General features: G+C 39.9%; 1 protein-coding gene across 1 annotated transcript in view; it reads right to left on the reverse strand.

The window, feature by feature from the left end:
* The window catches only part of NUP210 (nucleoporin 210), a 78,562-nt gene that overhangs the window by 34,662 nt on the left and 16,484 nt on the right, over positions 1–27,416 (reverse strand). Inside the window, exons 3-14 of the mRNA XM_086470026.1 lie at positions 26,855–26,986; positions 23,077–23,173; positions 20,400–20,550; positions 18,479–18,611; positions 17,447–17,605; positions 16,899–16,967; positions 16,483–16,589; positions 15,265–15,405; positions 13,897–14,034; positions 10,209–10,364; positions 6,906–7,104; positions 5,488–5,633 (exon numbers count right to left, since the gene is read on the reverse strand). Of these exons, the coding sequence (XP_086326152.1) occupies positions 5,488–5,633; positions 6,906–7,104; positions 10,209–10,364; positions 13,897–14,034; positions 15,265–15,405; positions 16,483–16,589; positions 16,899–16,967; positions 17,447–17,605; positions 18,479–18,611; positions 20,400–20,550; positions 23,077–23,173; positions 26,855–26,986 (1,628 nt within the window). The remainder of the gene's footprint in view (positions 1–5,487; positions 5,634–6,905; positions 7,105–10,208; positions 10,365–13,896; positions 14,035–15,264; positions 15,406–16,482; positions 16,590–16,898; positions 16,968–17,446; positions 17,606–18,478; positions 18,612–20,399; positions 20,551–23,076; positions 23,174–26,854; positions 26,987–27,416) is intronic.

A 27,416-nucleotide genomic window follows, 5' to 3' on the forward strand; every position in this document is an offset into this window, starting at 1 on the left:
CCAGGTACAGAGGGCTCACAATCTGGCTGTACTCAGGAATGTGCATTCTCCCAAAACCTATGGCGCCTAGGAAAGCCTGTGTTTCCTTCTTACTGGTTGGTGGAGACATCGCAGTGATCTTATTGATGACCTCGGTGGGGATCTGACGCCGTCCGTCTTGCCACTTTACCCCCAGGAACTGGATCTCTCGGGCAGGTCCCTTGACTTTGCTCTTCTTGATGGCAAAACCAGCTTCCAGGAGAATCTGGATGATCTTCTCTCCTTTCCCAAATACTTCCATTGCCGTGTTCCCTCACACAATGATGTCATCGATGTACTGCAGATGTTCCAGAGCTTCACCCTTTTCCAGTGCAGCCTGGATCAGTCCATGGCAAATGGTGGGACTGTGCTTCCACCCCTGGGGCAGTCGGTTCCAGGTGTACTGTACGCCCCTCCAGGTGAAGGCAAACTGAGGCCTGCATTCTGCTGCCAGAGGAATGGAGAAAAAAGCATTGGCAATGTCAATAGTGGCATACCACTTTGCTGCCTTGGACTCCAGCTCGTACTGGAGTTTCAGCATGTCCGGCACGGCAGTGCTCAACAATGGAGTCACTTCATTCAAGCCACGATAGTCCACAGTCAATCTCCATTCTCTGTCAGACTTGCACACAGGCCAAATGGGGCTGTTGAAGGGTGAGTGGGTCTTGCTGACCACCCCTTGACTCTCCAGCTCGCGGATCATCTTGTGGATGGGGATCACGGCATCTCGATTCATCCGATACTGCCAGCGGTGCACTGTCGAGGTGGCAATTGGCACTCATTGCTCTTCCACCTTCAGGAGTCCTACTGCAGATGGGTTTTCTGATAGTCCAGGCAAGGTGTTCAATTGCCTAATGCCCTCTGCCTCCACAGCAGCTATCCCAAATGCCCACCTGAGACCTTTTCGGTCCTTGTAATAGCCGTTCCGGAGGAAGTCTATGCCCAGAATACACGGGGCCTCTGGGCCAGTCACAATCGGATGTTTCTGCCACTCCTTCCCAGTAAGGCTCACCTCGGCTTCCAACAGAGTCAATTGCTGCGATCCCCCCGTTACCCCGGCAATGGAAACAGGTTCTGCCCCCACATGTCCTGATGGCATTAGGGTACACTGCGCACCAGTATCAACTACGGCTTTGTATTTTTGTGGCTCTGACATGCCGGGCCATCGGATTCACACCGTCCAAAATATCCAGTTTTCCTGTGCCTCTCCCTGGCTAGAGGCAGGGCCCCTCTACCACTGGTTATCATTTCCTTCCTGGACATACATACTAGAGGTTCCTTCAAGGGGATCTGTCAGATCATCCTCCCTTCTGTAATACCTGGCAGCTCGGTCCTGGGAGGTTGAGGCTACCTTCACTTTAGTGTTACTCCCCCGGTTAGTGTTTCCCTCCTTGAGTTGACGCACCCGTGCTGCCAGGACAGAAGTGGGTTTCCCATCCCACCTTCCCATGTCTTCCCCATGGTCGCGCAGGAAGTACCATAGCTCAGCTCGTGGGGTGTACCCTCTCCCTCTAGCTGGGGGACGTTGGGCTCCGACTTTGGGGCCTGTGACTTGTACCGGTGCCAAATGGGAACTGCTCCTCCTCACCTCCTCCTTTATTTCCCTCATCTCCTCTTGTAGGCTCTTAATCACAGCAGAGACCTCAGCCTGCACTGGGCCATGGATCATGCTTTCAAAATTTCTAAGCTTGTTGGCGACAGAACCACTGTCTCTCGGTCGTTATCCACATTAATCATTGCAATGAAAGTGGTGTATTGAGATGGCCCTAGAGTTGCCAGATTCCACAACATTTGCCCTGTGCACCTGACTTTGTCAGGGTCATTACCATGCTGTCCATCCCTTCCGAAGAGTACCTCCAATACTGCCACTTCTCTCAGCTGTTGGAGAGAACAAACCCTTCCTCAAGGATCTTCCAGCGCATTCTGTGATGGTGCTCCTGCATTCTCTCTCTGTGGACAAACCTCTCTCTCACACTCATTAAAAGCCGCTCCCAGAGGGAAAGGGTCCCTGACTCCCTTACAAATACCAGATTGACACCTGAGTCAAGGGTCCCAAATTCCTTGCCTCACTGACATCCAGTTGCACACCTGTACCCATAAGGTCCCAGACCCGAAGTAACCAGGTTGTAAAAGCCTCACGCCCCTGCCGTACGATGTCTTTGTGCAGATTACGGAGACTGTCGTATGTCAGGGACTCAGTGATTACCTCAACCACTGGCTCACCTGCGGGTTGTGAAGGCCCTCCTTTCTTAACTAGGCGCTCTGATTTCGTCTTAGACTTCCTCGTTTCCACAGGGGTGACTGCTGCTGGCTGTGACTGCCCTTGCAGTTCAGCTGGAACCTGGACAGTTGTAATGTCTGTGGGTTCTACTGCTGCACCATTAGACTCTCCCTCTTCGAGGCAGGAGGAGGGTTTCCCAGCAGCTGAGAAAATGCACTCCTTCAGCATCTGGCCCATCTCACGTATCTCCTTCACCCAATCCGGGTGGTTCATTTCTGATGTGAGCTGTGAGGCAGGGTGAGGTTCTGGAGCAGCATTCCTACTCAGGGTGGTTATCCAAGTCAATCTCCCCTGATCTCTGAATACTGAATAAAATACGATTATCAGCAACACCAGCCACTGTATGATATCATTAGCACTTAAGAAAGATCTGAATCCTTTGAAAACTGGTGGAGTAGACCCAAAGAGCTGGGTTAAGGGTTGGGAGAAAGTTTCTCCTGGTGTCATTTCCTCACAGTAGGTACCATTATTAAAGTAACCCCAAAAACATACAGTCAGTGTATGATAGCTCTGAATCCATGTGCCCACCTTCCAGAGGAAGTTAATAAGCCATGAATTCCTCACCTTATTAATCCATGAAACAAACTGGATAACAGTCACAGTAGCCTTAGTTATAGGACCCATGTTTAGATAAGGGCCTGCAAATGGGAGAAATATAGCCACGACCACACGCCACACGAACCAGGATAAGCTAGCCCACATGATGCCACCTAACAAGGAATCCATATCCAACGCACAAGAACCGTTATTCCTTTTTCTCTCGATGCCCTCGGGCTCCACGTTGGGCGCCAAAATCTGTCTTGGTTTGAAAGACAGGTGTCTGCTGAGGAAGGCAGAAGCCTCCCTTGAAATCGAAAATGCAACTCCCTTCCCTCCAAATTATTAAAATTCTGAAATTAAGGGGCTTTCAGGGAAAGATATGGGGAATAGGAATAACAGTTCTTTACTAATATATATGTATATATATATAACACAAGGCAGAGAAAAAAAAATTAACCCACTGGTTTACACTGACAGAGTCAGAAATACAACCTGACATCCCGTTAGGGTGGCAGTAGCAGTCCGATAAGATGCTGGCTACAGTCCTCCTGAAGCGATGGATGTAGTTCTATTGAAGCAGCGACCTTGTAAAAGGGTCTGGTCTTCCTCCAAAGGTCCAGTGGTAGGTATGTAGCTCTTGTCCTCTGGAACTCCAATGGGGAGGAAAAACTCCTCTGGGAATCCAGTGGAAGAAGGCTGCTAGGGTGTTGGAGATCTGTTTTTATTTAGCATGGAATGCTTGGCTCCTTCCCCCCGGGCGGGCATCTCACAATGGGATGGTGAGTCGTGAGGCAATTCCTTGATGGGCCATTAACAGGAGATAATCCAGGAGCGGGTCATGCGATAAGGCATTGTTGTGCCCATTAACAGAAGATAGTCCAGAGGGAGAAGGCAGGGAGCACCGCCTCACCTGGTCTCAACAGCTCATGAAGATAGTAATAGAATACTTTTTTGGGCACATCTTACACTGTAACCTAGGACACATTTGTAGCTTGTGTTTCACGGAATCGTATTACTTTATTACTTAGGTGTTTAGTAAGAAAGAAACAGCAACTAACATAAAGGATGGTTCACTTATTTCCATAGGCACATTTTGGTTAGAAGAGAGAGAAGGCAAGGGTTGGCATGGATTCCTCTTTCCTCCCATTACTCCCTGGTTGTATTTGTAATACAAAGGCAAAAACCCATTGGAATACTATGACGTTTAGTCTCAAGTGTCTGCCTGCCCTTTGACTCCTGTTTATCTTCCTCCCACTTTTTGTTATAATTATTATTCTTCTTAAATGGATATCTCACAGAAAAATGCTGCTTTCCATTTCTGGGCATCATAAATATTTCATTTACAGAAAAGAGGGAAAAGAATGTGGAAATCACTTCAAAGGAAAAGAAGTTCTTCACTGAGATATCTAAGCACAGATTTATTTTTTTTGAAGTGCACTTAATTGACCCTTCTCATCACCATGTATTGGCTCTGTTAAGTACCCTAGAACCATTTAACTTTATATATGAAAAGCAGTGTTACAACATGTCAAGGGGCTTTGCTAATAAATGTGAATGATACCACCCAGATGAAAAATTCCTTATTAAGAGGACTATGCCTCTCCCACATTGCTGCCAATAACAGAAAGTTTACACACTCTGCTTAAGATGTCTCAGCATCTTCAAATAATTATACTCGGCTATTTAGGACATTTGACAGAAAAGCATATTTAAAATGTAAAACAATCATTACAGTCACAAATCTGTAGGACTTGCACAAACTTCTGTTCCAGATTTGGAGGGGGGGACGGGTCGGGGAGCTATCGTCAAAGGTATTAGATTCAGCTTTGCAGATCCAGTGCTCGATCTCTGAAGACGAGGGTAATATAAGCACACTGTTTCACGTTTCCATGTATTGACCCTCGCCTCTTCCTGTTTTCTTTAGGGAACTGTCCAACAGCGAAACATGTTTCTCCCATTTCTAGGGAAAAAGCACACGTTTTCACTGCCATTTAGGCAATCCAGCTTTGCTTTCCTGCAAAAAGCAGTCTATACACTATGAAAGCAGAAATCATACGCTAGGTTGACTTCCATTTGCCATTATGGACACAGAACTGTGACTGCTCCTCTATTATCTTGTTAAGTCAATTGTTAATCAGTTAAAATAGACGGTCAAGAAACAAACAATGTGAGTCTTACATAATTTTCCACCCATCTAGAGTCTGATAAAAAGTAATTTACTAATTCTGATGTGCTGTGCAAAACAAGATATAGATCCTTACTCTGATGAGAGTTGACTCTTGTTACTGTCCTGCATGTTTCTTCAGATGACAGCAATTCTCTTTTGCCGAAAGTCTGAAAAATGGGCTGGGATATCAAATTCATTTTCCACTTCAGAAGTTGCAACAATCTGTTAGCTCGCTATCACGCTACTCACTCCTCTATAGCTGGCTTGCAATGTCCATGTAGGCAAACTCTACTACATATATGCCCCACAGAGAAAGGGTTAAACCATGATTCCTCAAAATGGTCCATAAAATTCTTCCTCTGAATCAACCACCTACCTCATTTTTTTTAAACGGACTCATTACATAACATCAACTTGCTATTTGTCATTTAAAGGGATTTTAAGTGACAGATTAATGTAGGAACAGCAAAAAGAGACTTACTTTTAATGGCAGATAAGCAGCAATGGTGATGCTAGCACTGAGGTGGACATGACCATGAGTGTAACTAACAACAAGTGTGGTGTATCCTTCAGTTTCAGCTTTCACTCTGACTCCACTACAAAAATCAGCAGTTGGCTTAAGCCGTCCTGTCAGATAAATTAAAAAAATATAAATACATATCTGGAGAGAAATGCCCAGGCATTTTAACACAAGCTCAACATGGCTTTTCTTGACAAAAGCTTTCCACCAGAAGTAAGTAGAGATCTGTTCTCCAAACCCAACACTTACCGAAGTATCCACATCTCACAAGCTTCTTTATTTTCACACGGTCCTAAACAGGACATGAGTCTTTACTCTGGTACAAACTAACAGAACTTCTAACTCTTACTGAGTATTTTCATCTTGCTGTTCTAAAATGAAACTGGCTTGTAATTAAGCACAAGTAAGTCACACTGCTTTGGCAAGCCTTCCTGCACAGAAGTTCTTGAAGTGTAGGCCATAGATCGTTTCTCTAGCTGAAGGTAAGGTATTTTCATGAAACTCCTCTGCTTATTTAAAAGGACATTCTGGGGTTTGGGAGGGTTCTATTTTTTCTTTTTTTTTGAAACAAACAGTATAACAGCATACTACATACTGACATTTAAAATAGTTGCCTCTCAGGCAAACAGATGGTACAATGCAGGCTGGTTTTACTGCTCAATAGCACAGAAAAGAGCTTCCATACAAGAGATGCTTGGAAAAAATTAATGGCACATCTGAGTAACATACTGAATTCAGTAGACACAGGAACAAGCACGTTGCTCAGTACCCTCTTAGCCCAACAACATTAACGGCAATCTTTAAAAATAACACGCACACTCCATACTCTTAATAAACCTGACAAGAGGCATTTCTTAAAGCAATGAGCTTAACGATGACAGAGCTCTGGCAAAATTTAAGCAGCTGATTGTCTTAGTTCCTTGTGAGCAAACAATGAACACTGTCTTTATAGACCTGACAGTAATGGCAGACAATTCAGACAAAACAGTTATTAATCGTAGTGTTCCTGTAAGTCTTCCAATGCTACCTCAAAACACAATACATGTGAAGTCCTTTTGTGGGAAAACCCATCAGCTTTGTTACAGAAGCATGTTAAAAATACTAAATCGCTAGAAGGACACACAGAGACCTACACATTATTCAATAAAACAATTGCCAAAATGCTTTCAGTGTCTCCCAAACATCAAAAATATTGAAGGGAAGTTCTGCACAAAAAAAGTAAATACATTGTCAAAATAAAACTACGCTGATCCCCACCTCTGAAGTGAAGCACCTCTGTGGAAATACTGTACACAGCAATTGAAACAGTGATTTAAAGGAGATGTGTGAATTTGTAACATCTTAATTTAACTTTCAAAACAGGGAGGGGGTCCAATCACCTTGAAGTGGCCTGAACACACCACGGTTTTCTACTTCCACAACTAGATCAAAGTGTGAGCAGTCGTTCAGTAAGACCATCTTGCCTGTTTCGACATTTGTTAGGCCACTAATCCTCAGGGGCAGCTCCAATATTTGGCCAACACGTGCTTCAACTTGACACGGTGTGAACTCCATCCCACCAGGCTCAGTTACGTACACCTAAAGGAGGGAAGAAACACAGGACAGAGATGTATGAACACAACCCCAGAAAAAGGTACCAGGAAAAAAAAAAGAAAAAGAAAAACAGACTTCAGCATGCTGTCCTTACTTTAATTAGCCCTCTCATATACTTATCCCAGCTGCCAACTTCCCTCTGATGGTTGAAAACAATTCTCAGATTCAACATTGCTTTTGTGTTTATCTGATGCAGAAAGGGCCAGGAAAAACTTGCTATTTTAGTGCTCTTCTCCCATAACAGTCCAAGTTCACATTAGCTCGGCGATCCTTTTACTTCTACTTCTGTAATTCTCTCTTCTGCTTTGTGGATTTTAAAGCGTGGACTAAGTTACATGGTATCTCCAGGAGGTACTATCACCAACTGGGGCAGATTTAGCACCCAACCTTGACTTTTACAGCGTAAATATTTGAGCTAGACCTTCCATAGTTAGCAAGGCTCCCCAGCCTCCATCACTCACACCAGCAGGTACGTGGAAGTTAAGGGAACCAATGACCCAAACATTTCCTCAACAGCTAATTTTTTTCCCCTTTCTTTCTTTCACCTCTGTTGGCAAAACATTTTTAAAGGTGGCCAGGGCTCAACATTTCCCCACAGTAATATGTCAGAAATCAAATATAAGTGAACAAATACCTACTGCCTAATCTAACAACCTCCTGCTTCAACAAGTAATCTTTATGTGAGAGATACTTTTGAAATCAAAAGCATCACTTTCAGAAATAAGATAGGCAGAAATAGATCTTCCATGCTATTATGGCTGGTATGTTGACGAACAAGCCTTAACTGTTTTATTTGTTATTCTGATTGCTGCTTTTTCCATTAACATTAAAGAATCCACCACAGACTGACTGCGTACTTCATAACAATCGTTATGATCAAAGCTTTTCTTTCACAATATCTTAACTTCCTAACCATCTGCAAACAGCTTCAGGATAGAATATTGAACCATATGGTACAGAGTTAAAACCGTAATCCTTGTGGAAAGTAGTTAACTATTCCTAAAACTTGCTCACTGAGGTCAGTAAATAGAACTCTTCAGAGTTCTACGAAGAATGCAATTCCTAACACAAGAACAAAGGCATTCAAAAATAACCTATTCAGATTGTGCAATTCACCGCTCTGAAAGCCCACATGGAAAGAAGAGGTTTTTTTGTCTTCAGGCTTTGACTTATGTTTGAGGATAAGAAGTTTTAACAGAAAAATCTTCATTCCTGTATCTTCTGCTGGTAACTGTTGCACTGCTGAAAAGCAGCATCCTGGGCTGTCCAGAGAATAATTTCAGAGCAACTCTGTAAACTAAATTCTGCACAAATTTTACTTTATGTCATTATTTTAAGCCATTTAAGTCGCTATTTTAAGCATGAAGTTTAGTACCTCTTAAACCCATTTTGTAGAATGGACATAAATAATCTGAGCACAAACCCCAAGCTGATTTGCCCCTCAAAAAACCCAGCATTAGTAGATGGAGCTGTTCCAAGTAAAAATTGGTTAGAAATATCTTTCCCAAAATGCCCATACTGAAAAAAAACCAAAACAAACCAAAACCAAAACCAACCAAACAAAAAACCCCACAACAAACGAAAAGGAAAACAGAGAGAGGGGAAAAATCTGCTTACATAGCTCTCCCTTCATTATGGGACAGTCCTGGCAGTCTTGACCAAACACATTTTTTAACACTTTTGTCAAAAGTGACTTTGGTGCAACAGAAGCACAGTACAGCAATTGCAATAGTGCTGCACATGGGAGTACTTAAAAATTATGAGCTATTTTGTACAGCTAATGTATGTATATTTGATGCAATCAGCTTGTTCCCCATCAGTTGCTAAATTACAGGCATATATCCTGGAAGGAAGGTGCACTGCCTTAGGGCTTGCAAGACGTGCTTCCTAAATCAACTTCTGTGCTCTCTCAGAAGCAGAGACCATCACCTTCATGAAGCCTTAGTCAGATGGAGGTTGTTTGGCAGCCTTGATAGCATCCACTTGGCATAAACAAACCTATTTCATTTATGACGGTGCAGTTAAGACAAACCAGCCTCTGGATCCCAGATCAGTACATGCTCAGTACACCATCTCTTAGCCGTTCTGAGGTCAGGAGCAAGTTTCCTCTTCTCTGTCAGGTTTCCATTCCAATGCTTAGCTCTTTGCAAAAGGCACAGAGTTAAAGCATAGATTAAAATGCCTGAATTCGTGAAGGTAGCAGAGCAGCACTACTTCACAGTAGTGATTATACACCACAGTAGTACTTTCTAGTCTGCCAGGCTACAGGTTTGGCAGTTCTTAATAGCTTGACAGACAAGAGTAAGCACTGACACAGTTTCATTATGGAAAATTATTTGTGTCCAGAGGACACAAGGAGATATTTCCAAATTAATGACATTCTAGAGAAAAATACTTAAGATTGTAGATCTCCAGTGTTAACCAAAGCAGTTTCTTCACCTATCCTTGCACAATCTTTACTATGGGGCCATTACATATATTGTTCCTGTATTTTTTTCACTCCATACCACACAGTGATCATTCTAACCAAATGCTAAGAACAGAGTATGATTTGCACAGAGACCGCAAAATCCCTCTTGGGACGCATGTTTTTCATTCCCATTTTCTCCTAATTTTTCTAAGAGATTAATTTTTCTTGGCCAGCTTTGGTATCTAGATTCATTATGTGGCACTGCATTCACTTCAGCCACTTCTCCAGGCAGGAATTTCCTTGTGCATTTTGATAGTATCTGTCATCCTTTTATATTGAGGGATAACACCCACCTCTTACCCTGCAGAACTCATTTGTAGCTTTTGGCTTGTCTGCTTAGATGGCCTGGGCCAGTAGTAAATCACTATTTCCTTCTTAACACTCAACAGGGAAAAAGACTTGCCAAGGAAATCAGGAAGGGGCAAAATGGAGTAAAGTTAATGCAGTGGAGAGAGCTTGAATCCCCAGAAGCACACACTCTGAAATTTATCACTTAACCTGCCACAGGGCGGAGAAATCTCTTGGAAACATTTTGGAAAGCGGAATACCTGTGACATTCTCAGCTGCTTCACCGTTTCAAAAGGCATATTCAAGAGTGACCAGGGAAAATAAGTTTTACCTTCATTTCTCCATAATGCAATGGATTCTGAACGTCAATTGCCTGAATAACACTGACACCAATATCACTTCCAGTTGTCATTACTCCTTTGACTGTCACAGTAGCAACTGCCTGGTTAGAGTAGGACCAGCTGAAATTTCCACTTCCACCACGAGCCTAGAAAACAGAGAGAAAATATTTCAAACATTTTATAAAGTATATGGTTCTCATGTTTCTCAGCTGTCAAGCCTTTGAATATCTTACATGAAAACCAGGAATACATTGAGAACCGACAATGCTATTATTGAGGAAATACAAATAAACACCTCAGAACTTTCAAATAAGCAAGGTGAAGTAAGAGATGAGAAGATTACTACCCTTCGTTCATTTTAATTTCAGCTTTCTTCATGCACATATCCTCACCAGTGCTGCTAACTCAAGTATCTCTCTCCCAGCTGCAGAAGTCTGATGCTCACAACTCCCAGTGACTGTCAATGCTCAGAGTCAGTAGAGCATTTCACAGATCGGCACACCAGAGGCCTGGCACATGGGATTATCGTACTTCTGAAAACTCCCACTGTTTCTCTGTTGCTGACAGACAAAGTGTTGATTTGGGGTCTCAGAGCTGCTAACCTGACACTCTGCACCTAACCAGCTTCTTTCAAATGGGAATTGTTAAGGGATCTAAAGGGACGAGAAAAGAAGGTGGGAGGTAGAGATGGAATGAGGCAAGAAGGGATAAAAAGAAAAAAAAGTCATTCTCTTCTTGGCATTAATCCTTTATTTTTATGATGAAAATCAGCATGTCGACCTGCAGCCATCCAACAAATGTGCTGCTCCAGCAACTGATCAGTCACGGAATGAGCAACAGGCACACACAGAAACAGCCCACTCTTGCCACAAACACTGCAGGGGTCTGCAAAACGTACAGGCTACACTTGCACAACGGCCTTTCAGGGAAGAGTCAGTAACTGCCAAACTTCTAAGCTCAGTTTTTATTGTGCAGATTCCCATTAAAAAAACCCAAACCAACAAAAAAACCAAGACTCCACCCTTCTAGAGCTCCCACCATTTAAAGGGTTGTTTCACGATTAGAAGAGCTTAAGTGAGTTGAATTATCCTACAGAAGGGTAAGAACCAGTTACTTGATATTATGGTCCACTTCAATAACAGACAAATTATTATACCCATTGTATGAGCACTTGGCAGCCAGGACAGGGTAATATCTGCTGCGGGTTCATATTTTATAAAGTGAAGGGCCAAAAAACATTTTGCCAGTATTGTCCTCCTAGATGTGTAATAATAGTTACTGAAGAAACATAATCATTACAATGCTGTAAACTTATATGTTTTAAACATCATTTTTGTGAGCTATAGGAAGCAGCTGTTGAGACAAATACTGTGCAGAAAGGTATGCTGAGAATAATGCATTTTTAAAGCAAGTTAAAAAAAAAAAAGACACTTTCACACTCCAAAATAGATTTCAAAATTCCATCAGAGCCAAAGGGGTGAACATCGAAGCAATTTTTTTGTTCACATGTATTGTTTCAGTTTCTTTAACTTCCTCAGCATTTGCTCTCACCCATCTCATAATTAAAGTAAAAATCAGCAAGACAATAAATCTTGTCTAGAAGGACAGTGGGGAAAATAAACAAATCTAAATTATGCAGGAGCTTAGCTAATAACTTTCACCAGGGGGGTGCGGCGTGTGTGTGTCAAAAGGACAGTCATTTCCCTTTTTCCTTCCCATGAGCATGTGCACAACCTGATTATAGGAAGAGATGCACAGGATGTGACGAGAAATACTCTACAGAATGTAAGAGTTCAGGATGTTTTGTAAGGATATTTTCAATTAAAACAGGGAAATGAGCAAAAAACATAAAATAGAAACACCCAATTCTTAATAATTCTGTGGAGTCACTTCTTGTTGCCATACAAACCAGATGCATTACTGCATTTTTCTCTCTAGCAGTCAGTTTGAGGAGAGAAAGCGTAAACCAGCTTCTATTTCAGTCTAATCATTATCCACAGCCTGTTAGCTGAACTCCACTCCACAGACTGTTACCAGTGACAGTGATGCCCTCACTAGAAAAAAAAAAAAAACACCTCTATGCACTTAACTTCACAAAGATGGCACTTCAATTCTCTAATGCATGGATGGAAGGAAACATCCTTTTTTTTTTTTCCTTTCCTTTTTTACTTGCAGCAGAAGCCATCTTATTAGCACAAATATGAACAAAGCAACCAACAAAAAAACAGACAGCTGACAAAGTAAAACCTAAAAGTCATTCTGATATCATCTGCAAGGAGTTTCTTTAGCTATAAACAGAATAGATCCAAAAATCCAGAAAAAGTCAATTTAAAATAGCCTGACTCAAAAACTATTGAGTAGGAGGTAAACACTAATCTACAGGCAGGAACAACAGTCTAGTATTGTTGAATGTGCAGACTGGGAAAATGTTCTCGGTTTCAGCAAATGAAAACTAATTTAAATGTTGGAGAAAAAAGGTTTTATGTTTTCAACAAAAAAAATAAAACCTGGTAAAGTAAGAATACTGATGCAACTATTGGAGTAACACGAAGGAATGTTCTCTAGTGAGATATTTGATGGTATATGCAAGATAAGGTGAGACAAGAATAGGTGGGAAACAGAAAAACCCATTTAGTTTCCCTTAACTGGGAAAGCTCTAGCAGAAGGTATGATGAAGTACTGAAAATGCGTATTTGTACTAAGAATTTTTACCACACTCTGCTGGTGTGGTTGGGTATAGCACGAACCAAATCAAACCAATCCCACAGAAACTGAAAATACAGATGCCAGCACTAAATTCAATGGCATTAAGTTCAGGTTTACACTAGAGAATGCAATTTTACCCCTATGAGACTGATTCATTTACTGCCTCTTTTTGTGTACTGTTTACTTGAAGGCAGACCCAAACCTCAGCACTACTTCATGCTAAAAGGGAGAGGTAGGAACCGCGCATGAAACACTTCAGTGCAGGATCTGGGTCTCATCGTACTGAGATAAGAGTCCATGCCGGGGAAGCACGACGTTCTTTTCTCCAGTTAGACTATACTCTGGATACTGGAAGCCAAGCCATTTGCTTCATGAAGTGTGTGGAAGGACTGGGAGGATAAGAGAAAAGACACATGCAAGAAACTAAGAAAAAAGTCCCTTTAGAAGGGCATACTGTAACTGAAACTGCGGCCTCTGCCTCCCTATAACTTCTTATTAGGAGTGTGAGATGTGTGGAGAGTGAAGGATACTGATGTCAAAGGCTGACAGGGCACAGGTCATTGATCTTGTCATGCCCTTTCTGCAGCCACTGCATGCCCCGATTCATACGCCCACACTTCCATCCCTTTACAGTACATGGTAACCTCTAATTATTACTATGAAGTTTTGTATCTAGGATATTTTCTGTAATTCCAAACCACTCTGTGCATATGTGTGGGCTGCATGCATGAGGGAGAGAGGAAGTGAATGAATGATAAGTAAGTCACTGGGGTTTTTGTTTGTTGGTTTCTTGTGTGCTTTTTTAAAGCTGCACATTAATTCCTGCAACTAACATCCAACGAAATTCCTCCAAATAAAGCTCTGGATATCACTGTGCCTGAAGTATCCAAAGTCAACTCTATGTAAGTGGTTACAGGCCTCACTGCACCTTCCTGAGCAAACTTCCTGCATTTAGATACTTCTTTCGCATACCTGTATGGTGTACTGGTAGACTCCTGCTTTTGGCTGCCAAGGAAACGCCAAAATGCTGGGTGAAAGAACTATGGGAACATATATTTCAACATCTTGCTGGTTTCGCACTGGAACTGGTAATGTATGAACACCTCCGTCCTACAGAAAGCAACAGCACAGTATATTAAATGGCACCAGAGCACTTCCTAGAATGAATGCTTAGTCCTTATATACAAACAAGTTGTTGAAAACATCCCAGAGAGAAAGGAAGCAACTATTTAGGGTCGCTTATGAACAGTGTTACTTGTGAGCAAATAGTCAGCTCATTGCAGCAAAGTGTGGTGTTGTATTAAATGAGTAGTATCACTATGCAGATACAGGTGCCCACATTAATTTAAAAGGCAAACAGCAATAAGAAATACACTCCTTCACTACTCCTAGTTTCTGAGACCCTGTCTGGAGAACTAATTTGGTAACTCCGCACCTGCATTTACTCTTTGTTCATTCCACTCTGCAGCAGGCGCAGAAGAAACTCCGCCTAAAACACCCTTTCCTCAACCTATTCCAAAATACTGGCCTTTACAACTTTGCTGTAATTGTAGAACCATAACCCTCTGGCACAACGTACTCTCTCTTACTGGAGTTCTGAAGGAAAACTTTAACAGCTCTCACCTCTCTGGCACAGAAAATGAGCATGGCTTATCATACTCAAGGATCTACTAAACTCAAGGAATCACTAAGATGATTTCACAGCAAATGGGTTGGTGTGTTGAATTTTTCCAAGCTTCAAGCAAAAGCAAATCACTTTCACACCACGTGCCCTAGTTCGCCATATATTCAGCAGCCTGCTCAGCTAGCAGAAAGTTAATGAATATTAATTTGAAGAAATTTGCAGGCTGATACATTTGGCAGATTTTCATTCCAGCATTTAACATCACTTACCAAATGACAGAAAACTTTCCAAATGTAACTGAATGCAGAACAAGGCCAGGGTATGACATTGATGATCCTACCACAATCAATTGTAAAATTCACTCAGAGAATGTGAGAGGACCTTTGCACCAGCACAAGGAAACAATATGTGCCCACGTGAAGTATCTGCCATGAAGAAAATAATGTGCTGTGCACCAACAGTGTAATAGGTGCTTGCGACACACTTGGTAACAAAATTCCACAGTCTTTATTTAAGCAAATCCTCTGTTGACTTAATTGACAGTTTTCCTGAACTAAGGATTTTAGAATTTGGTTCTTAATCTGTTTAAACAAAGACAGCTTAGACCCATGTAATTCTCAGGTTTCTTTTTACTATGTCACTATTAAGTCACTACTGCACAAGTAAATCACCTTTAGGCCTACCAGTAAAGCAGAAGGGTTATCATAACAACATACCTGATCTACTACTGATGTCAGCGCAGCATAAATAATGGTCTGACCCTTCTTTATTGCTTTCACATAATGATATGATCCATTCAGAGATGACTTCAGCACCTCAAAATATTCTCTGGACAGCTTTGTATTGATTCTGATATTCTAAAACCAGAACATTAAATAGATATTGCCATGATAACTGACATTAATACTGTACAGCCAGCCACAAACATATTAGCAACAAATCAATGAGAAACCAATTGTTTAATAACATAGTTCAAAGAAACTTATCTGAAACGGAAGAATTTTTCTCTATTAAAGTTTCAGTCTTTCAATTTTAGATACAGCATTAACTCCACAGCAAATATTTACTTTTTAAAATCATCAGTGACATGTAATTTAACATGAAAATTACCAATATTTATACCACTAAATAATGCATATTTCACAATAATTTCTTAACTTCGTCATTCTTAAACACAAAAGGGGAAGAACATGCAAACAAACATACTGTCCCAATAGCACATTTCTGAGATCTAGCTGAAACGCAGATCTGTATCTCAGGAAGTAAATAAGTGCAAATAAAATACCATTCACATAAATTTTATGTTCTAAAAAGCAATAATTTAATACAACTTCTCCCTTGCAAGTGAACTATTTAAATTTTTTTTTTTTCTTTTTTTTTTCTTTTTTTTAAGAGCAATATATATTTGGTACCTGGTACCTAGAATTCATCTTAGTTCACTACCAAACAATGAAGTGCTTTAATGCTAGCTAATCGTCCAAGCTTATCCCAAATCAACTGAAAGGGAACAGGCAGCTCCTCAAAAGTTATAAGCCTACCTTACAGCTCATTCTTTAATAGGAAAGATTGCCTCTAGGCCTGACAATATTGTATTTGGGAGGACTGAGGAGCTGAAGTACCGTACTAGTACTGCTCTCCAGCAGTTACAACAGTTTGCAATTTCCAGTGCCATGCTTATGCTACGTGCTTGAAGTGCATTATCTAACTCTCCCAGTTTTTTCTACAGCACTGAGATCCCAACGGGCACATGAATCACCACAGTGCTTTATTTAAAACAAACAAACAACAAAACAGAGAGAAAAATGGAAAAGGCAAGAAACAACATGCTTTGAAATGTCCTAACTCAACGTAAATAAGAAACTGCTAAACTAATTTCAAAGAAAGCCAGGATTTAGGAGACAGACACTCAGAATTACATCAACATTTCAACTTACGTCAGATAAATACACCTTATTCCTTGATTTATCATACACTTCAATTGTAATTTCATAAAGTCTGCCTGTTTCTAGGACCCATCTCTGACCTGGACGAACCGTAAATCCTACAAAACAGGAAATATTGAACAGCACAAACCAACAGCCTCTTCACGCAATGGATATAAGCATTTTGCTTCTAGTGCTCACACTCTGAAGATGCACATTCATTGTTTTAAACTGCTGAATACAGAGATTAAATAAAACATTTACCACTAAATCTATTTCACGTTGAGCTATTTTTATGAATAAAATTACTTTTCTCTGAAAAGTAATACGAGAAATGGAAGTGTGTATATACACACACAAAACCACCAAAACAAAAATAAGGCAAGAAATTATATTAAGCAACCACGAAAACTGTAGCCAGTACCAACCTAAGTACCCAGGATTTACAACATAGATTGTGCTGTTTAGTAGTCTGGAAACCCCTTGCATGCGAATACCTGAAGTCTCAGTAAAGGAACAGAGAAGTTTTAACAAAAGTCAAGTAAAGATCAGCTTGTTCCTGGGGCTCCTTGTGCCTCTTTGGAGATTTAAAGCTAATTGTACGCTGAAAACAAATGTTAGCCCCACCACCCTGAAAGACAGTGAGCATTTTAGAGAGATTCCACTAGAGAATAGAATGCTTTAAATATAAAGATTAAATAAAGCCCCATCACATTTCCACATTGACCGAGAGGAACAGACATGATTTAATTGATCTTCTGCCAATCCAATTTCTTAGAACATTTCAAGGCATCAGGCAGCTCTGTGGAGTCTGAATTCACAGCAGTGCTGCTTTCTGTGGCTCCACTAGGTGCTCCTGATTTTCAAGACTACTGGCACAAATGTGGATAATTTTATCTTTCTCTGCTGCCAAGGGTGGAAAGTTCGTCTCCTGCTACGAAGATCTGGATTGAAAAGCATCACCTCGGAAGGATACTCTTGTGCCCAAGCACGAGGTTAATCTGTCCCTGCTGCAATGCAGTTACAATCAATGTTGCCTTGTCCAGCTTGGCAACCGGCTGAGACTGATCTCCCTCGGGACCAAGCACGTTGTTCTGTAGCTGCAGCTCATACTGATCAGATGGCATCATTAATTCTGTACATAAAACAAGACAATACAGGAAATGACAAAAGCAAGTGTGTAGATGTTGCTAATTATTGCTGATTAATTTTTATTGATGCCTAGTGAGCATATTAAATCAGTATTTTTATTGTCTTGTCAGCATTTCTGTTATTATCTCAACGTGGACATGCAAAATGAGCTTCTCTCCTAACTTCAATTTCTTTGAAGTTGCAATGTCCAACTAATATCAACCCACTGTTTATAGACCTATCATCCAATTCATGCCAGCTTCAAAGTGGTCAAATTACTTTCAACAAGCTACTGACAATTTCTGCTCCTCTATTCTGCCCAACTAGCTGACTTAGTGATCCTAGTTTACTAGCCTAGTAAAAGATTCCTTATCTAGTTTCTAAAGGACAAAAAAAAAAAAGCAAAAAGAAAAAAAAAAAAGCCAAGTCATTGCCAGCACAGCCTTCTTGTAAAGAACAGATGCAAGTACAAACTCCCGCACTTTCAAATGGACACAAAGCCAACTAACCCACACTTGTAGAAGTGGACGAAATTCATTTGTCAAGAAAACATTTTCTGCTAGAAAAGTTACAAATCTAAATTTGATTTAACTAAGAAAAGTCAGACACAGTTTCGTAGTCAATGTGAAATAAATAAGCACATCTAAAATGACAGTCCTAGCTCTTATACTAAGTTACCCTTACCTTCACCCTTGACAAATCTTCAAGAGTATATCCTTTATAGACACCATATTTTTGACAGGAAAAACTAAACAGCTGTATCATCATGCAGTTTAGGAAAACAGTATTTTAACAAAGTAGCTTGAAACACAATTAAAAATTTCTCCACAATTAAAAATTCACACAAAGCACTTAAAAAAAAAAGAACAGGACAAACCTGTAATCTTCCCTTGCCTTATTTTCTGAACTCTGTACTGAATTGATGTTCCTACCAGAAGATAAATGTCATATGCCGGATTTAAAAGGATGTTTTCCAAAATAAGTAATCTGACTTCTGCAGGATGTACATGCTGTTGATTGAGGGAAAAAAAAAAAAAAAAAAGAAAAGAAAAAGCAACTACATTTAAAGCAGGTCATTTGTTTGAAACAGACCAGGCAGCAATAACTTATAATCTGAAAGTGAAAAATAAGTGAAAAATATTACTTGCTGTAATTGGCTCTTTATTATCATCTCAAATTTTGTCACAACAGGGAAATGCAAGGGACAACGAACTGTACAGAGATCTCTGCATACTGTGCAAGGCTGAATTAAAAAAAAATCAAGTCTGTGCGGACATCGTTGTGGTTCAGTATTCTGGAGAACGCAGAAAAACTTGAGACAGATGCACAGTGACTCTTTAGACTTGTAGAAATTTGATTTCCCTACTGTAAAACACAGTACCCCCATAGACCATATCCACTATAACTTCACTGAGGAATCTCTATTGAACTCATTGGTCTATTAAATTAGGAATACAACAAATAATTGTATAAATTCTATTACAGTTATTTGAGGGATGTTCACTGAAAATGTGCAGTCTGGCAGCAGTGAAAGATTTAAAAGAACTACTAACAAGAAGGCCATAAAAAAATTGCTAATGGAACAATATTCTTTCAATTTCACTTACAGCATCAGCTCAAAACTAATTCAGAAAAATAAATATTAAAACTGAAAACTAATCAAGCTACAAGCATTCAAGAAAAAAGTCAGACTGGTTATCGTGTAGAGTAACTATATTCAGCACAATAAGGTAGAACTGTAACAAAAATACAATTCTTAACATGCACTCTTATTTGTGCCATGTCACTAGTATTACATTCAGATGATACTTTCATAGAACAATTCTTACAGGTATGGCTTGGATAGTCCAAGGCAATTCTGCTTTGAGCAAAAATATTACGTAGTAACACAAATCTGCAAAAACAGACTGCAGACACGAGACGAACTTCAAAAAAACCCATCATTTTATAAAAGGATTTTTTTTTAAGGTGCAGTATTAAGTCAATACTAGCACAATGCCAAGTATTCCTGTAAGTGATAACCCACAAAAACTCTCTCAGGTGTCTGTAAATTCTATTAAGAGGAAAAAACCCAACTCTTGTACCAGAATTAAATGAAAAACAGTCACCACAAGTTATGAAGAAAGAAACAGCATGGATCTACATAACAGCTGGGAAGACTGCCAATACTGCAGTTTAACACCCTTGCAGCATTGATATTCTGATCCCAAAGCCCTTCCTTGGAGACCAGAATCTAATGAGGTAGAATTAGATACTAATGAAGTATTCTTATGACACTCATTTCAAGCATGACAAGAAATAAAGGTATATCCATGGATATAGCAATCCTTGCTCTAGCTATTTATTTATTGAAAAAAAGACCTAAAGCATTCTAGTTGGTTATTGTTAAAAAGTACTAAAGGGCCAATGGCCTATCCAGCCTGATTCTAGTTATATATATATAATATGAACAACTATCAGGAATAATAAAATTGTACAGAAGTATTTCAAGTGTATTCCTCTTCCTCAGGGCCCTTTGTTGGGAAGGTCGGTTTAGAAATGATCTCTGGCCCATGTGCCGTCCTGGGTTAGGTAACTGCATCAAACTCCAACCCTTTCAGGGTGATCAAGAGCAGCAGCAGCACTGCCATCTCTCATGATATGGGACAGAGTCAATCCAGTAAGACAGAGATCCAGCACCAATACCCACAACAGGAACAATATGGCAGGGCAAACTTACAGCACTGCTGTAACATTGGACTATAAGACTAAATAATTTAAAAAAAAAAAAAAAAAAAAGATTAATGCAAGTTTCTTACCTTATAGATGCTTTCCTGTATTCTTGCTCTTAATTTAGAGCTCCCTGTTTTCATTCCAGACACCAAAATGGTATCTCCTTGCTTGGAAACCTTTTCCATCTCCAATATATAGGAAGGTGGAATATAAGTGGATTCCAAGAACTTAAGTATACTGAAAGGTGAACCAAAAAAGTGAATAGAAAATTGTCAACCAATCTGTGTAAACCCACAGAGAAACACCACCAGCATCTATTCCCAGCTATTTCCATTTTTAAGCAAATTTAAGATGTCTGCCTGGGACCAGACAGCCAAATTTTACTCATTCTTCAAGATATCTGCAGCTAATTTCTGTGACTGATAAAAGTTTGTTTGAAGTTTGTTCGTGGGCTTTCAAGAGATATCAGAGGACTGCACATGTTGTCTACAATGATCCCTCCAGTTTTCACAGTAGGTGTACACAGCAAAATTTCTCTAGATTATTGTGGAACAACTGACACAAAAGACTCAAAGCTTATGTTTATAAAAGTAACAGCTTAACAAACCAGAACATAACTTTGACCTATATGAAGAAGCTAGGATGCATTTAATAAATGACTATGAAAAAAAATCTATAAGCAGAATACTCATAGTAACTGTTAGAAATTTCAATGAGATGTGATAACAGAGAGGAAAGGAATTTGCCATGAACGGGTAAACGACGGGACAGTTTATCATTTATTTTGCAAAGCTGTAACACCATTAGAACATTTTTTCATTATCATAGCTCTACTAACAGTAGAGCATATATCAATATTATGTTGGTTAAAAGCATATCTCTAGCAAATACTTATATTGAAACAAAACACTCCGTGTGAACTAGGTGTCAGACCTTAAGTCCAACTGAACAGCTAGCACACCGTCTGGCTCTCACTGCAGATAGGGTCCATTTGCTCATACCTGCGGCTTCAAGTGTGTCATGGGCATAACAGGCTTTCCTCAGGTCATGCTGTGTGTTTGTTCCTCTAAGGCTGCAGAACTGGAGTTTCCATTTACCCAGTACCAAAGGGTCTTGTTTGCCACCCCTACCCCATTTCCAGTGGTTTTGGAATACATGTGTAAGGACAGAAGTTAACTGTTAACCATTCTGCTCTCTAAGAGAGCTGGTTTCCCTGCAAACCAGTCATAGAATCATGATAGGAATAAAGCCAGGTTCTTTAATGGAAGATCTATTTTCCTACACTAGTCTATGTCCTGCAACCTACCTACATTTTGCTGGAACCAGTTTTCTGAAGTAATTGAAGCCTCTGGTGCATGAGTTTCAATCTATTTCACCTTATGAGCTTACTGTATGTTAGAGAAGTTTTGACTAAAGCTGTAATCAAGAAGTGTCTGTAAACTGTTTTGTGAGAAAAACCTATGTTTCATATGGTTGCAGTCTGGTCAAATTCATGTTTATCAGGGAGGCATTTTTTCTACCAACATTCACAGTGAACAAAGTCAAGATTCATCATGGCAGATAATATGATGAATACTAGCATAATACTGCTAGGTGACAGGATCCTGGTGTGCTTACACCAGCCGGTGCCAGTGCAAAGATAAAACTCTTGGAGTCTAACTTGAAAAATATCCCAGACAAGGTACTGCTAGGTAGCCTTCTATTCTGGTTAGTCTGATAAGGACAGAAACTCAAATTTCTGTTTGAAGCCACTGAAGAACAGAACAATGAAGTCATCACTGTAAAACTACATAGTGCACATGCTTAATACAACAAACCAACACCAAACCAGAGGCCAGCGATGGTCTGTTGACAAATACAGGAGGGAGAAAAAAGAATAATCATACAGTCTGGATTCTATTCCTATCCCTGCCACAGGTGAGCCTTCTGACTTTTGGGCAGGACCTCCACCTCCATTAAATGGAGGGAGTATTTCCTTACTATACAGAAACACTGAAAAAACCCTTATCTCATTTGTGAGTTGAAAAGCACTTTCAAGATCTTTGGATAGAAGTTTCCACAAAATACAGCACTTCTAAATTCCAGTTAACTTATTCTTTGAGTCAGTACAGATGATGAACCAACCACATGGTTTATTTATGAAGCAAGTGCTTTCCATTCGTTGCTTTGTCTGAAAGACAATATATTCAATACCTTCATTGAACACCTTTCATTGAAAGTATTTCATCTGGCCTCATGAGCTGCATCTGGCTTATAAGCAGCCACTTGGTCATTCCAATTTAAAGGTTAGCTACTTTGAAAGCTATTTCAACACCAGAACTGTTGACTAAAACCTGAAACTTCAAGTTTGGAGAGCTCCTTTCTGAAATGGAAGAGGACTTTTTTCCATTAAAAAAAATAAATTAAAAATAAATGTCTCTGGTGAAACCCTGAGAAAACAGTCTTACTGATGAATGTTTCCTTTGCACAAGATGTTTCAGGAAGATCAACAATTGCATCTATTTATTTCTAGTTGTTGCATTACAGTTACCTGGGCTGCTCATTACCCTATCAGTTGTTAAATTAAACAGGTATGAGAGTGCCCAGGCTGTTAAGTAGGCATGTAAAAAAAAAAAAAAAAAAAAAACAACACCACCCTGACACAACTGACCCATAGGCATTATTTTAGGCATCAGTTCAGTAAATGCCTAGATGTGGAGAAACATTTATACACGTCAAACTTAACGGACATGAGGCTTTTGATAACAAATTAAATGAACTTACCGTAATACATTGTGGGAATCTGAAAAGTCATCAGCCTCTGTGTCTTTTACTATTGTCCAGTCAAAGACTAACCCTGCTAATGTGCTGAAAGTGTTTCCTATAAATCAAACAATCAGATCAAAACAAATTTAAACAACAACCATAGAGTTTTCTTGGAACACAAACTACGACTTTTTCCCCTAAGAAATGTCTCTATCTTATCCCTAAAAGAAGCACTATTGGTATTTGGTTAAAAATCACAATCTACCTTGCTTTACTGACTTCACCAAATTTAAGATGTTTCTGTTAACTGGCTCTTCTGTTCCCATTTTGCAACACCATATGCCACTTTACATCTTTCACAAAGCCCACTAGATAGGTGCAGGAGTCAACCCTCCACTTGTCAGCCCCTAAAACATTGTTGGCACCACTGTTGGTGGCACCCACCACCTCCTTTCCTCTTTGACCACAAAACCTTTACTATTTCTTGGATATCAGCAGGACATGAAAAAATCCTGCTAAACAATCTTTCATTTTGAAACACGTGGATCCAAGATACCATTTGGGTAACCTGAGTTCACAGCACTGACGAACCACACTTTCCACACATATTGTTTTGGTTTTGAGCACAACCACGAGCACAACCCATAACAGGAAAAAGTCTTCACTCAAAGAACTCAAACTGAGCACCTTCTTTCTAGAAACTGTGAACCACTAGGACGTGAGAAATGGTGAATGTTAAAAAGGAACAAAAAGGAAGAGAAAGGAATAAACAGACTGAAAACAAAGATTTATCATGATTACATTGAAATGTAATGAGCTGCTAATCTGAAAGATCTTACAATTTTCAAGATGAGCCTTGCTCTGAATTGCAGTGTCCACTGGCACAAATACAGAACTGAAATCCCAGTACCTACTATATTTTAAAATATATTTTCATCTGTGTTACTCCCTTTGACATATATATCTATATTAATAAACTAAGAATCAAAGCAAATTTATTATTGAATTCTTATGTTTAAAGGTTTATGACAGTTTTAAGCCACAAAAATATTGTAAAACAAGCTAACACAACGCACAGCCTACGTTGTTTCTCGTTTCTATACAACTTAATGCAGATAGCTCCAAATCCCAAATAAATAGGATTTTAAACACAAAACTCTAAACACACAAGGCAATGTAATTAAAATTGATTGAGACTGGATTATTTAACATGCATTCAGGTTTCTGAAGGTTTCTCCAGGTTAAGCCTGCCAGAGGCAGCAACCAGGGAGGCAAACAGGTAATAGAGCACTCATCGTGAACTGTACTGTGTCTTCATCCTTCCCTGCAGGGTCACACAGGAGCTGCCCTGGCCAAGGCTGTGATGCTACTGCCCAGGCTCCTTGGATGTCGATGTAGGCAAACACTGGTGCTCCTGCTCCACAGCCGTAACCCGGCCCAGAGCTGCTCCTCTGGGATGCTTGAGCAGAAAACGAGCTCTCACTGGCAAGGCTTGAGCAAAGCCCAGCAAACAACGAAATCTGTCTTGGTGGGCTCTGCTCCATTGCTGGGGCAGGAAGCCAGTGCTCCTTGCACGCTCAGAGACAAAGAAATGCAAACTCACACCTTTAAGCCTTTCTCTTATTTAACTCACCTTTAGTTAAGTCATAACAAAGTAACTTGAGCAAAGTTCAACAGGTAAAAGAAAACAATATATAATATGACTTTTTTCCCCTCTACATTCTGTACTTAATTTGGCCAAAGATCTCCATGATCATCTTCCTCTCTTGCATTAATAATCTTTGAAAAGCAGTATTTGGGGACTGAGTTTATATTTGGAGTGGTTTATTAAAAACAGGTACAAAAAAGAAACTGCATTAATGTAACTGAATAAAAAATACAACTTATGAAAAAATAACTGGGCAATATATAAATAGAGTAAGTAAAGAAGCAAAGCCAGGTCAGACAGGGCTTTGAGCAACCTAGTCTAGTGGAAGGTGTCCCTGCCCATGGCAGGGGGGTGGAACTGGATGATTTTTAAGGTCCCTTCCAACCCAAACTGTTCTGTGATTCTATGGAACTATTCCTGAAGTTATAATGATACTCACAGGAGTAGAATCGTCAATATTAATGAATGGTCTGACCCATACCAGACGCAATAATCACCATCAGCCCAAAACAAATCACACTTGGTATACCCCCAAGGCCTACTTAACAACTTTACAAACCAGGGAAACAGCTATGTCACTGCAACAGCAGCTGATACAAAGCATGTACTCTCTCTCCCTCTCACACAGGCTGCAGTAACATGCTTGACACCCGTTCTTTGTGCAAGTTTTCAGTGAACCTAAGCAGATTTTTCCCGATATTCATTGAACTTTTTACCTTCTGAATATTATTTTAAAAAGAAGTGTCCAGAAGTCCCTTATTCAATTCTCTGACTTTTTCTGAACAATTACGTTCTTCAATAAACTTGCCACTGCGATTGAATTTTTTTTGGTTTTGAAGTGTGCCAAGAAAGACCACTGACAGTCCAACACACCCAAAGGTCTCCCAAGGACGGATCCCAAGGTTATTTGGGTCAAAAGGAACTGATTTTCAAAGCTTTGGAGCGTATCCTGATCCCTTAAACTTAGATTGGGAAGTTTAGTCCTACAGTTTCTAGCCAACACCTTGCTTCAATCATGCAGATTAAACATTCTTCATGGGTTTTGAATCATTGCTCCTGTTCAGACTCTAACTTGGGTGGCTTCCAAGGCAAATTTCCCCATTGAGCATGTTTGAGAGTTTGCAGAAACACCAAGCCAAGAATCCAGTATTATGCATAGTATAAGAAAATGAAATTACTTTTCATTATTAACATACTGCTATACATAACCTGGCATTCATTGTTCACAAACTAATAAACGTAGGATGGGCTCATTAACTACCCAAAACAACCCAACCTTTTATAGCTGCTTTATATATCATTTCCTTTCAGCCCGGTAGCTGTCCTAAAACTCACTTGGTTTGTGCGAGCATTGATGTGTGCGTAAACACCAACTGTTGAAACCAAAGCATGAAATTCTTATCAGCATCATGGTTCTTTTTCTGATGCTACAGGCAGTATGAAAAGCAGAAGTTTTCTGCTCCTGTTAAATAATTATGCTTCAGTCCAAATGCATTGACTTTTATCAGCCTAAATGGTACCTCCCAAAAGTGAGTGTTTCTATAATAATTTAGGGATATTAATCCAAGCAATAGGTGGTTAGTCTTCAACATCATCTCTGAACATCCTGTTGGACGCCTGATTGGACTCAGATAAAATGTCCTTTTGCAAAATTCTTTAGACTACCTCAGCTCAAAACAAAACAAAAAACAGACTACACATTCCTGTGCAGCCTTGCTCAGTATAGTTAAATCCTGATGGGGCATTTCAACAGGACAAGTGTTGGGTTTCCGTTACATTCTTACTCCTGACCAGGAGGCAGAATTGCTAAGAGCTGATGCCTTTTTAATTATTATAAATTCTGATTTATAAAAATACCCGTAGCACTAGTTAAGTTTCCTGGGAAAATAAGGAAAAAAAGACAAGCAGAAGTTGTTGGAAATCAAGCAGTGTTTGACTTTCCTATGCAGGTGGCATGCAGATTTTACACTTAAACAAAACCAGTATGTTACTGAATGTATCATCCAGAGAACTCACATTAAATTACTCAACTTGGTTTCTAACATTCAACTGTGTCATAAATGAAACCAGTGCACATATCAGACATATCAGACCAGTGCACATTAAGAGTTTCAATATACGTTTTATCTCCTACTAGTAATCTCTTACCTTCAGAATCCAAAGCTTGAATTTTTAGCTCCAGTGGTGAATCTTCAAGATAGAGTTCTCTTGTTGTGGACACAATTTGGATGCCATGAATTATATCAACTATAGCATCACAACGAAGCACTTGTCCAGTCACTTAGAGACATCAGAAAGAGCACATGAAATCAGCAAACTGGATGTGGTCATCAAGAACACCAACAAGCAAAACGCACATCAAATTTAGCCAATGACACAAGACACTGACGGAACTGAGACTAGGTCATGACCTTCACTAATAAACTCTTGATCAAATGGTGACCACGGCTGAGGAAGCAAGAAAAGCAGTTCTCTTCCTCACTGGACTGCAGAACAAATCTTAAAATGGTGATTTCCATCTACACTAACAGTTATAGACCTTCTCTCTGTGTACATACTAGGAGTTTCTACAGGGCAAGGGTCAGACACTGCTCATGTCCTAAAGAACTTAATGACTTTTACCCGCAGACAATAAACCCCTATACACTTCCTCATTTAGAGACTGCAAGACATTTAATTGACCATCTGGTTTTGCCCATCTGTCATTATA

This window comes from Leptosomus discolor, chromosome 9 (assembly GCF_034619465.1).
Source record: "Leptosomus discolor isolate bLepDis1 chromosome 9, bLepDis1.hap2, whole genome shotgun sequence".
In the NCBI taxonomy this organism is placed as follows: domain Eukaryota; kingdom Metazoa; phylum Chordata; class Aves; order Leptosomiformes; family Leptosomidae; genus Leptosomus; species Leptosomus discolor.